Genomic DNA, 13,647 nt, shown 5'->3' with positions numbered 1-13,647 from the left:
TCTGGATGAAGGAAGTAACTCTTAACATTAGACTTTGTGATCGATTCATTCTAAAAAACTAATAGTTTCCTCCACTTATTACAGAGTTAGGATTCACTTATAACATACTTAAGATCCCATATCTGTCCCATGTCTCTATAAAGTGGAAGGGAAGTATGATACTATAATATCACGAAAAAACATATTTAATTCAGTATAATTGAATATATTAAACAATTTTGATTTAATTGATGAACGATAATTTCGAAATACTATCTTGAAAAGTATGATACATAAAAATTCCTGAAATTTTGATAAGCAATAAGAACACTTATCCAGTATACCAAAAAAAGAAAAATGAGAACACTTGCTCTCCTTAACGACTAGCATAGTTTGGAAAAAGGAGCTGCTAGACTCACCATTTGAACATAATTACACGTTTTTTTTGTCAAACCTTTTTTATTCGTAAATTTATTCCACGATTTCATTTGTAAAAGTTTTGGAGGATATATATATCATGTAGATTTGAGAAATACAATTTTCAAAAAAATGAAAAAGAAAGTGCATGCAGTGTTACTACAAAGATAGCTTTAATAATGTCGAGATATAGAAGTCGATCAACGTAACAGTACTATGTTGAATCCAGTTTTACGTAGAATCTTGTTAGCATTACATGATTATAGGTGGTGTTTAAACTACTACTTAAGCGTAATTCCACGATACAGTTTAATAAGCTTTTTCCAAGATATGTACTTGTCCCCAAAAAGGAATGTCATGGTAGCTCTGTTAATTATAAAATTAGCATCCATTTTGTTTGAAATTTCCATTGCTATTTTTTGGTTTAAAAAATATACAGTTGAAGAATAATAATATGTTTCAAAAATGGTGTGTCTGAAAATAAATACTCATAGTATCTATATTAATAAAAACTAAAAATACTCATGGTATCTATATTCTCATAGTATTAATAAATGCTCATAGTATTTATTATCTCTAATAATAAGCCGTTGGGATTTCCAGCATAACCTTGCCTCCAAGAACTAATGGAGATGAAAAATGCACAGATGTTGATTTACATGATTCAGTGTAATTTTTCTGGGTACGATATGAATCAACATGAAAACAAAAAGATTGAATTATACTTAACCTCTGATAAGTCAGCTACTCAAAGTAGCACTACAATTATCCTAAGTCTTGTTAGAAATCATGTGTTAAGAATCATGCTACCAACTCAACTATTCCTCTAGGCTCCAATTCCATATAGTTAAAAGAAAAATCACACTTTGTAGAATCCTACTCTTCCATGTGGAGTGAAGCACTTCCTAAATAACAGTAGCAGAAGGTGGATTTAAGCCTTGAACCCAACGGGTACCCTGCCTACCCATGTCTTTAGTTCCCTATAGGTGATTCTTCTATTTCCAGATTTTACGACTCATCAATATGCATGCAGCATGCTATTCAGATTAATCTATCTATCTATTGCACCCACTATCCACTGTCCGGCAGTGCCTCAAACCATACTATAAATGTGTTCTCTGGTACAATAGGGCACGGAATAAAAAAAGTACCTACATTATGCTTCTCCTGAACAAACGAAAATTCTATCTATGAAAACTTAGGTTCAGATTAATCAAACAAAAATCTATGAAAACTTTGGTTCCGCAGAAATGTTGCGTGGAATTACCAGACCATATATATAAAGTAATAGAGAGTCAGATGCACTAAATTCTACAAAATCCATGCTTTATTTAAAAAATACAGAAAATGATATACAAATCTACATCATCTTATGAAAATGGTAAATTTTTGATGTAATCCCTCTTCCTGATAGAATATGAAGATGCAAACTAATTTATTTGTTCTCATCACCCGACAAACAAAAAACCATCAAAAAGTCAGTATTCCAAAAAACCATTTATCATCCAGCAAAAAGCCAGTATTCCAAGAAATTCCAAGAAACCATGTAAGATTTAATACTGTACCTTATAAGCTTCCAGATCAGCAATTATCACCACTGATACATGGTGTTGATATTCCCAGGGGCCAGGGCTTCTAAGTTGACCCCAGGCAATTCTGACGATAAAATGGATGGGATATAAAAGAATTATACAGTCATAGAACATAAAGAGGAGTAATTTGCTTTGCATAAACCGAACTAATTTGATATTATCAAGACCCAAATGTCAGAGAGCAAGATCTATTGTTAGTTTTTCCAAGACCGTGAGTGCCTTAAACCTCTCATCTGATGCTCTCAGTGCTTCTCTATAGATCGATAGATATTAATTGAAACAAAATTGACCACAACTAAATAACTAAATCCATAAAACCCATTAGTCTTGCATAGATTATGTTTCAGTCATACTCAACCAAAATTGTTCCATAAAATTATGTCCACTTAAGTAGTTTCAGCTGGAGGGCTATCTTATTTAACTACTTTTCCGTAACCGGGTCAGGCTACGTTGAAGAATAAACTGTAACTACTCCGAACCCCAGTGGGCAATCAAAACCGCAACCCCTGCAAAGAGAAATAGCTTAATAAACAACAATCAGCTGGATGCCTTGGCTCTGGGTATAATGTTTTAAACTCGAGGAAAACAAAAGTAATTACAACATACCTACCCCAAGAAGAAGTACAAAAGTAATTAACAACATTTATTAAATGCACCACAGACTTTGACTCCAATATTATAATCAAACACATAAAATAAGTAAAGCATATACTCAGGCTACTAATCAGACCAATAGTAACCAAGCAAGGTCCTCTAACATTTGGCGGCAGGCCTTCGACACTATCATCTCCGTAGGGGTGGACCTATAAATAGATATCAAATAACTTGATGAAATTGTTAAGTGCATTCACAGTGGTGCGAGTATAACCAAAAATTAAAGAGGGAAAAGAGACTAAATTTTGGGTTTAGTCTGTTGTGTGATGCTACAATGGAAAGACTAAATTTGGTCAGGCGTACACTATACGTTCGCCTGGTGTGGGGTGTGGAGTATACCAACGCCTGGTGTGGGGCGTGGAGTATACGTCCGCCTGGTGGTGGGGCGTGGACTATACCAACGCTCGACTATATTTGGGTTTAGTCTTGGTCCCAAACCAAATATACTCTGGGCTTTAGTCGTTGATCCAAATTTAATCGATAGTACGTCCCACTATGTCTGTTCGAAAGACCAAATATTTGTATTTGGTCGCCCACTGTGGATGCTCTAAACTAATCAGACCAAAAGGAGATGATAGTGTCGAAGTCCAAATGGCCGATTATCAAATTGTTAAACTGCAAGATGGTATGCAGCCATTTCATTCTGTAGTTTATCACTAAATTAACACAATAAATGAACCATATTGTACTATACCCAAACTGTATTGCCCGGAGGATAAACGTTTTTATTTCTGAATACTTATGACTCACACTCAACACGCAGTTCATTGAGTATGAAGTTGGTCCATTTCGTTTCTCGAACGTACATATTACATAAATACTGACAGCTCAAAATGAGCCAAATTGTAGCCTAATAAAACAACAAACATAGGATAAATGGAGTGAGTATCTTACCTGATGCTCTTCTTCTATGATTATAAATGTAGAGTAAGAGTACACCATTATGTTGTCTCCAGTAAACCGTACAGTCCGTACCTGCTAAGTTCCAGGCTTCACACTCAGTTCAAAGTATGCCCCTATCCCTGCAATTTATCATTGGTAATTGTGAGGAGGCTTCACACTCGGTTCAAAGTATGCCCCTACCCCTGCAATTTATCATTGGTAATTGTGGGGATTATAGATAACTAAGGTGATGCCCATCGTTCATCAAGGCTTTTGTAAATAGTGGAAGACAACAACTTTTAAACGATACATGCACTGGTATGGTTATGTTCCTTGAAACTTTTATTTGCAAACTCACTTCCAAGGTTTTCGAACACAGTATTTTTATAGGTTACTGACATAATAACAACTTTTGTAATCGCAGTTCTTAAAATCATACTCCCTCCGCCCCACTCTTAAGTGACCTATTTGAAATTTGCACAATTTTTAAGGCAAACAAGAAAGATAGTATTTTTAAGCATTTTTTACAATTATACTCTTATGGATAATAACTAGTGAAATTTAGAAATGGTTTACCTCTCAAAATATTCCACGGATGTTCGCAAACTTCACCATTAAAAAGCATTTTAAAACACCTACGTAACGAATATAAACATGCCTATCAAATTATGCATATTTCATATATTCTTTATAATTAACTAAAAGGATAATTCCGAAATATTTCATTGTTTAGTGATACAGGCTATTTATCATTGAGACAAAATCTAAAATCAAATAGGTCATTTAAGAGTGGGACGAAGGGAGTAGTATATAATGCAGAATCAGCCAAACGATTGGCTCAAATATCTAACGTACACAATCTGGAGGAAATAAATCATTGAGTGAAAAAATACATTAACAAAAATACTTAAAAGTATCTCGATTTAAATCCTTAGAAAAAATTTAAAAAACACAATTCCAATATTAGCAGTTTATGAAAGGAAATAAATCAGATTAAAATTCTAAACATGGAAAGAAATGCACACGTATTGAAATTCCTAAACATTGGTGAAACATTCTATGCGGCACAATTTAATTAAAATCGAAAATCCAACAGCTTAGATTTTATTTCAAACGTGTTATCGCGGTGTAAGAGTATAAAAAGGGATCTTAATTCCAACACTAAATGTGGAGTATAAGTAGGAAGTATAGCCACAAAATAGGAAGTATAACTCTTAATGGCCGCGAAATGTAGGAAGTATAAGTTATTTTTCAGCCAATCAAGATCTAGAATTTTATAATTGGATCAATGAAAGGGAGGTTACCGTAACTCTTGACGAGGAGTGAGAAATAATGTGGCTTTTAAGGAGGTTGATTTGATGTACATTTGTGTCTTACATAGATGACTTGCTCCGCAAGGGCATTTGACTTGAGCAAACTCCTTGCCAACCAAGTTTCTGTTTCTTATTTCATTTCTTTCCAGCTAAATATAAACCGAGGAAGAAGCAGCACAATCGTATCAAATACAATTTTTAAGCCATCAACACAAAGAAGAAATGAAGAGAGAGAGTCGACAGCATGGGATGGTTAGGAGCTACATGGTCTTGCCATCACCATTAAATCCTACACCCAAGTCAAAAATAGTCAACGCACTAGAATCCCGTCCAACCGCCGGAGCATACACTAAAGTGTCAAGGAAGCCAACGAATCACTCCAAGTTCACTGGTAAATGCGGTGTAGCGCGGTGCACAGATTGTCAAATTAACCCGGGGAGCAAATCGAAAGACAAGGCCAAAGGAACTCAAAAGCTTAAATCATGCAGGGTCGCAATGAATCAGCAGTCATTGGCTTGGAGTGTCGTGGATGCTAACAATGGAAATGGCTTTAATTATGATTCAAAATCCGCTACGGGTATCTTGGCCGCTATTTCTAGTGGTGAATACTTTGATGATTATTACTATGGTGACGATGACATTGATATGATGGCGATGAGCCATTGACGTCACTCTAAGGGGCAGAACAGTTTCAAGAATTTGTGCTACCAGATGTATTAAAAGAAATTCTTTTTTTTTTATTAAAGAAAGACCCAATGCAGCTTTTTACCTGCTAACAATGTGTTGTTGTTCAAGATATTTCGAAGACTCGAATTTTCTTTTTCAAAGATTTCAATGGATTGCTCTTGATCAGTACAAATGGATAGGATGAAATATTTTCAAGATACGGTGAGAGTAAAAAGATGGATAAATTAAAGAAAATAAATGAGATATGGCTGTGGCTGCCAGTGAGAACGTGAGAGAGAAGAATATACTAAGTTGCACTAGCTAACTACCGAAAGTACACCAAATTGCGTTCACATGCATACGCATCAGCACATTCAAAAGTTGTTCCAGAATAAATGGATAAGTTCCATTTCACACAGCAAGAAGGTTAGGATTTGGAAGTGAAAACTATATAAAGGGAGTTGGTGAACCTGCTGCTTTACTATGAGCAAACAAGGATTTAATTATAAGTTGCAACCTCATATTTTTAAATTTTATAGCTTTTATCAGTTGTGATCAGATGGCACCACAAACAGACCTATCAAAAGTTGGGTTTGAGGGTTTTGGTATGGTTGAGAACTTGCGCAACGCCAGCAGCGCTCCACAATATCTCCAGCAGCAGGTCCAGCACCCTCATCATTATCATTTCCGACACCAGCGGACTCCACCGCTAACGAACTTTGTCAAAGTTGTCGACTGTCACGAAGCAGTTCATAGGTGTTGTCTGTATAACAATCCCAAGAAGAAGCAGAACATGCTTAAAGACTTGCCTAGCTAAAATGAGCATATCAATACAGCCAGTCCCAACCATCAAGAATCAATACCTATGAGGCACCACAAATATATGGCGAGGTGTTGTCTGTATAACAATCCCAAGAAGAAGCAGAACATGCTTAAAGACTTGCCTAGCTAAAATGAGCATATCAACCTAGTCTACTAACATTTGCCTTGATCACAATTGTTGCATAATTATTTTTTTTTGATCGGTAACAATTGTTGCCCAACTTGCTAACTTGTCGACCAAAGTGCGAGCTCCTAGTGCGTTGGTAAATAAATTCCGTAAACAGGTGATCATATGAGAAAATAACAGTAGTAGTGTATGATTTGAGATTAGCAATGAAAGAAGATGTCAATGGTATTAAGAGTGGAACCTAAAACACTGTGAATGAAAATCAACAACTCTCATTTCTCAAACATGAAGTATGTAAAAGATAAGGCACAGTTAGTGAAACAAAAGGAGTTTAGAATTTTCTTAGACATTTCACATTTTTAACTCTAAATTGGATGGTCAACACGGTCAATCAACGCCAATTCGTTGACTGGGCACCAAACTCAGATATTGACAAAGTTAGGCACCAAACGCGAAAGTGTACCATTTTATAGGCACCAAACTCGAAATATCCCTTCTAATAATGAACTTCTAATCTTTTAAAAAGGTCATACATTACCTATAATAAAACATGGAAAGAAGGATATAAGGTTTGCAACTGTTAATAACTTCTCAAGGATTATGGGATCTTCTTTAAGCTAGATAATCATCCCAAAATTTGAATAAAATAACATAAACAAAAGTGACTCAAGGAAATCCGCGGGCTTCGTTAGATGTCGGAACTCTATGATCAAGACCAAATCATGAAACAGAAAGACGCCCCTTTAATAGAAAATTTGAGCAGCGGCAATAGCAATCAAAACATGTATAGATGTTAATCTAGTAACATGAGAATAAGTATCAAAAAAATCTACGTTCTCTCGTTGCCTAAATCCTTTAGCAACCAGTCTAACTTTGTGTTTATCTATTGTTCCATCAGGTTTGAGTTTCCTTTTCAAAACCCATTTACAACCTATAGGCTTACAACCAGGAGGTAAATCTACTATACGCCAAGTTCCATTAGACATGTGAGAATCCAATTCATTATTTACAGCTTCTTTCCAGAAACTAGACTCTGCAAAACTAAACGCCTCTTGTAAATTAGAAGGTTCTTCCTCTACAGCGTAATATTTAAAATCGGGATTTTTATCTTTTGTCTCAGTCCTAGCTCTTTTACTGCATCTAGGTTCAAATTCAGTGATCCTAGTTTCTTCACTTCTAGGTTCTTCTAATCTAGGTTCAGAATCAGAACTAGGTAAAGTTCTTGGTATTGAACCCCCACTATTTCTAGATTTAGAAGGAAATCTCTCTTCAAAGAAATCAACATCAATAGATTCAATAATAACCTTATTATTAATATCAAAGAACCTATAAGCTTTATTGTTTTGAGCATAACCAATAAAAACACATTCATAAGCTCTACTTTCTAACTTATGTCTTTTAGGATCAGGTTTTCTAACAAAAGCTAAACAACCCCAAACTCTAAAATAAGAGACATTAGGTTTTCTACCTCTCCAGATTTCATAAGGAGATATTTTGGTTTTATTATTGGGAATGCGATTCAAAACATGGCAAACAGTCAACAAACATTCACCCCACCAATGAGAAGCAGCACAATAACTAAGCAAACAAGCAACAGTCAATTCAGTAAGAGTACGATTCTTTCTTTCAGCTTTACCATTCATTTGAGGATTATATGGAGCAGTTCTTTCATGTATTATGCCATTAGTTTGATAAATTTCAGTAAAGGGAGCAGAATCATATTCAGTGCCTCTATCACTACGAACCCTCTTAATTTTTCTACCAAATTGATTTTCAATTTCAGCAATAAAGATCTTAAACTTTTCAATAGCTTCATTTTTATGGCTCAACAAATAAACATAAGTATAATTAGAACAGTCATCAATGAACGTCATGATATACCTTTTTCCATTTCTAGTTAGGATACCTTCATATTCACACAAATCAGAATGTATTAAGTCTAGTGGTTTGGATTCTCTTACAACAGATTTATGTGAAGTTTTGGTTATTTTTGCTTGACTGCAATATTCACATTTTTCAAATTCATTTTCAGAAAATTCAGGGAGGACACCTAACTAGCTCATGTTATTTACTAACTTTTTACCCACATGACCAAGCCTACCATGCCAAACATTAAAATTGCAAACTATATAAGCAGAAGATTCAATTTTATTCATAGCATCAACATTAAGCTTAATCATTCCATCAGTAGCATAACCTTTTCCTACAAAACTCTTATTCTTAGTTATAGTGTAAATATCAGACCCAATAGTTTGATACAATCCAGCCTTGTTGAGAAGATAGCCGGAAACAAGGTTCTTTCTCATTTCTGGAGTGTGAAGGACATCTTTCAGCATGAGTGTCTTCCCAAAAGTAAACTTCAACACTACCGTACCAGAACCTTTCACCATAGTGCAGTGAGAGTCTCCCAACAACACTTTCTTATCCTTGGTTTCAGCATAAGTCTTAAACATGGACCTATCAAAACAACAATGACGCGAAGCACCACTGTCTATCCACCACCTATCAGATCCACCAACCATGTAGAACTCTGGATCAGATACCATGGCAATTATAACATCACCCACAACATTAGCTTGTGCGTTATTCTTTTCTTTGTTAAACCTGCAATTCCTAGCCATGTGGTTTGGTTTATTACAGGTATAACATAGAAACTCAGAATTGGAATTCTGTCCATTTCTTGATGGGTGTTGGTTCTTGTTTTGATTAGGCCTTCCTCCTTTCTTTTGGTTCGGGTTAGGTTTCAGGTCCTTCTTCTTAGGTTTCAAACTAGGATGAGTCTTATTGTTAGAAACAATGACAATCTCTTCCTTCTTATCTTGTTTCCGAGCTTCTTCCTCAACAGCTTAACAATCAAACTTTCAAGAGAAAATTCTTTAGCCTTGTGACGCAAAGTATTACGAAAATAAATATAGATATATAAATATACCTGGTCAAATGCATGGGGTGAGAATTGAACCCAAGTCTTTAGTGTGGGAGCCCAAAATAATACCACCACACTATCTCTCTAAGTTTGGTATAATATTACAAAATTATGTTTTTAAATATACATACCCGAAAAATCCCCCACTTATATTTCAAAACATTGAGCAAGGGTTGTATAGTTGTGCATCTGCAAAGGTGCCTTTCGACTAGAACCTCTGCATAATGTTAAACTTTCTAAGTACCAGGTGACTAGAGTGACTTGCGTCTTGAACTCCGATTATTCGCTGGCAAGTGTAATGAAAAATGGAGACGTTTTGGTCTATTCGGTAGTGTTGAAATGCTTCAACAACAAAGATTTGTGGAGTTGGGCTGTCAATATTGTCTACACTTCAATGGAGGAGGAAGGAACGCAAGCCATTAAATATTTCTAGTTATCATATTGTTTGACTTTACTTTTTTCTTCATTAGTTTTTTTCCCGTTAATTTGTTTAATGTCATACATTTCAATCTTGCAGGGTCTGATGCTGCTTTTCCCGCTACATTTTTGATCGACCTGACTTCTGCCAAGCTCCGTAGACGGGTAAATCCCTTGGCTGGATGATTCTGCCTGTTTCGCATTGCATACTGAGCCCAAATTATTATTATTTTTTTTCTTTTTTGATGCAAAAACTTAATATAATGGAACATAAGGAGTTACACATGATTGTTTCTACTGACTAACACGGCTATGTCAGGTGGAATATTACTCTACCAGTTAGGTGGGCAAGATTAATTAGGATGGTATGAATATTATTTATCTCGTTTGTCAAAAAAAATAAATCCACATGTCCATACTCCGTAGTGGCTTGCTTGGGTCCAGTGTCTGGGCGCCTGGGCCTGATCACAGAAGGCACAAGGCTCCACATGAAAATGACATAGAGAAGTTATCTTTCTATGATCTTTAAGAACCTCCTGGTCGTTGTTGTAGGCACTGTTGACCCCTAACGTCCATTAACAGCCCTGAAGTGGTGCCGTTGCCAAACCACGCTACATTGGAGTAAGAGATGACCGTTACCACTTCAAATGCGGCTCTGTTAGAACAGATACTTATCGACGTCCTTCAGGAAATATTCGCTGATCATATTCAGTGTTATGAAAATATCCTCATGTAAATGGATGAAGCACGAAAGATAGGTGTTCTTTTTTTTGATTCAAAGAAGAATCTATTGATTAATCGGATAGAGTACATCTTGTAATATCCCCTTGGATCCATGAAGTAATGTCCAAGGGAAAATTGTCTACACATTCAAAACTAGTGCCACTAGTTCTGCACTTCGTAGCAATTAAATCTGCAACTCTATTCTTAGTTCTGTTGATTGATTGACAAACAAAATGAACTTTACTCTGAAATAAAGACTTAATGTCTAGGACTAATCCTTGATTTAGCCAATGAACGTAAGAGGTGTCTTCCTTTATGGACTTAACTAGAACTTCACTATCAGATTCAAAGATAACTTTAGAGAGATTCTTGGATATTGCCCAGTTCACTGCCTCATGCGTTGTCAGACACTCCAATTGCTCCACTTCCTGGTCTTTAATCATTCCTCCATTATGCACGAAAGATAGGTTGATCAAGAACATTGGGCGGCCTTTGGTTCTCTGCGCATCATCTGCAGAAAACTGGATAATTATGACGTTGGACCCCATAATGTAGAAAAAAAAAAAGTCATTAATGACATTAAATGGTGGAAAAAATTACCAAGGACAAATTTTTTGTAAGCTAAACATAATACTACTCCTATAAATACCATACTACACTAGCTCAGACATATCCATATTCTCACACTGAGTCCATCAAAAGAGAGCAATTGTGATGTTTAAGCTTATGATTAAAAAGTGTATCTTGCCATTAGCGAAAAAGCAAGATGTTTATAAGCATAGCACGTCTGTTGAAAACGAGAAAATGAAAGCCATGGAACTGCCATACGACGTGAAGAAAGGGCAGATTGCGGTAATCCCAACTGAAGGAAATGAAGCCAATAGGTTCGTAGTTGAACTGGATTGTCTCAGTAATAATCCTGCCTTCTTGAAACTGTTGGAGAAAGCTGAGCAAGAATTTGGATTTGGGCAAGGTGGAGTTCTTAGTTTACATTGTAAGCCAGATGAGCTCAAGAGAGCTTTAGGTAGTAGTACTAGTAGTAGAAAAAATAAAAATTGTTTCTGATATGGCATTTAAAAAAAGTGTTTATATTTTGTTTATGTCAGTTAAAGAACAAATTGCTTCGGCTTGCAATAGGTATGCATGGATATGGAAATGAGATTTATTTTTGCTTGAGAAGTTGCAGCTCCAATGGTTTTCATTAGGATGCGCGTCTCTTTGCAAGTTAATGGAGTATCTGGTACGAGAGAAATATGAGGTGGTATCAAAGTAGATACAAAAATAATGAGACCTCCATTTTTCTCGAGATTAAAGCATTGAGTTTTAGTTGTCTCCGTGTAAATCTTTGTTTATTTCATTTCTTATCATTTTCATGATTTTGTTTTTCGATTTGGTAAGCATAACGGGGAGAGAGTAGCCTGTTACTCCTCCTCAAATGTTTGCTCTTTGAATTATTGCATCTCATGGTGCTACGTTAGCATCTATAATGAAATCGTATTTGCATGTGGAGGGATAGGTAAAAGTTGATATCATAGTGCCGAGGAGGCCAAATGAAGAACATAGAGCCAGCTTAGTACTTATAAAAGTTTAGACCGAGCAGAAAAACTAAAGACACACCGGAAACCAAAATGATGAATCCGTAAACGTGATAAACTTTTCTTCCCAGTTTGCAACAAGGATCATTGAAGAACAACCCTTTGAAAGCTTTAGGAGGTAAACCCCATCGAAATACAAGTGCTTTCACAATACATTACTTTATTTTCATCGTCTTGATCTCTATTTTGAAAGCTTCTGAAGATAACACGATCCTTCCATAAACCCAAGAAGTTACTAAATATATATAAAAGACAGTCATGACTATGATTCCCAAGAGTGAGAAATGCGGTAACAGGCCATGGAGTAATAAGCTTCAACACCAGCTCAGGGAAGGCCAGTTCATGCAGAACTAATTTGAGAATGAATTGATGTATACGAATGAAATAATTAAGCAGAAAAAACACATCTCTTGCCAAATGCTGTATTACTAAAGTGCAACTATATATCAAAGTAGATATACCAGCCCTTATGGAAACTATCACAGGATTACAGTACCTCCCAAAGGTTCCATGCATGAAATCACTTAAGAATATGAACAGTCGATAATGTCTTGAAAGACGTTAAACTCCGGTAACGTGCTACCAAAAGCTTGCCAAAAGAAGAATCCTCTCCTTTCCTTTGATAATAATCAAAAAAAGGAAAGTGCTCAATTATTAAAACATGAAAACGTGACTGAATTAGAATGTAACAATATCGATTCAAATCGGTTAAGAAAGTCCATTTCAATGTAAATTATACCATAGTAAAGGATCCACGTATTAGACGACAAGATATTAATAAAAGAGATGACAGTTTGAAATTCTATTTGCCAAAATGTGTGATAACCACGTAACACTGTAACATGATCAATCGATCTCATCAACATATATCTTGCCGTTTCCAAAAATATCTCTAGTAGCAGGGGGGCCATACTCACTTAAATTGAAGACAATTATCCCACATGAATATGAACTTATGTGTGAAAACTACACAACATGAAGAACATGCTTATAGTTCGAACTCTAGATGAACTAGTTCCTCATGCATGCAAAACACTTCAAAAGATCTTCATCAAGCTGATTGCGTAGCCAAGTTACAATAGGCTGAATGACGTCAAAATCAAGTTTTAATTAACCGACTATTAGGATCCCAAATATGAACAACCAACTAATTAAAGAGAGTGCACTTGACTGACACTATAATCTGCTTAACAGTAGAGCACCTTCACATATTGACCTCACACATGCAGTTTACGTTAGTCCTATCGCTACGTGGTTTCATCTCTTGATGTTTATTGTCATCTAAACAGAAAATAACTGGGTATATAGTAAATCATTTTGTGTATATGGTTAAATATTCTTTATATTTTGTGTTGAAGGCAAGACAAAGACTGCACAATGATGACAAAAAGAATTATATATATATATATATACACGCAAGGTATACAAAAGAGTGTCAGAAATTGATAGGCATCTCATTAGTAATGGCATGTATCACAACAACGTACATACCATAATACTCCACTAGTCCACTGGCTTCAACGTACAGACCATAATA

At 35.6% G+C, this 13,647-nt stretch overlaps 2 protein-coding genes across 2 annotated transcripts; both read left to right on the top strand.

Moving 5' to 3' along the window:
* Positions 1–5,059: 5,059 nt before the first annotated feature.
* LOC113345225 lies at positions 5,060–5,503 on the top strand. The gene has a single exon (XM_026589029.1). The coding sequence runs from the start codon at positions 5,060–5,062 to the stop codon at positions 5,501–5,503; it is 444 nt and encodes a 147-aa protein (XP_026444814.1).
* A 5,726-nt stretch (positions 5,504–11,229) lies between these two features.
* On the top strand, positions 11,230–11,580 carry LOC113345224 (auxin-responsive protein SAUR32-like). Its single transcript, XM_026589028.1, has one exon. It carries the CDS (start codon positions 11,230–11,232, stop codon positions 11,578–11,580), a length of 351 nt encoding a protein of 116 aa, XP_026444813.1.
* The last annotated feature ends 2,067 nt before the right edge of the window (positions 11,581–13,647 follow it).

The sequence above is a fragment of the Papaver somniferum genome, unplaced genomic scaffold (genome assembly GCF_003573695.1).
Source record: "Papaver somniferum cultivar HN1 unplaced genomic scaffold, ASM357369v1 unplaced-scaffold_81, whole genome shotgun sequence".
In the NCBI taxonomy this organism is placed as follows: Eukaryota; Viridiplantae; Streptophyta; class Magnoliopsida; order Ranunculales; family Papaveraceae; genus Papaver; species Papaver somniferum.
This window is presented reverse-complemented; position numbering and strand designations above follow the sequence as displayed.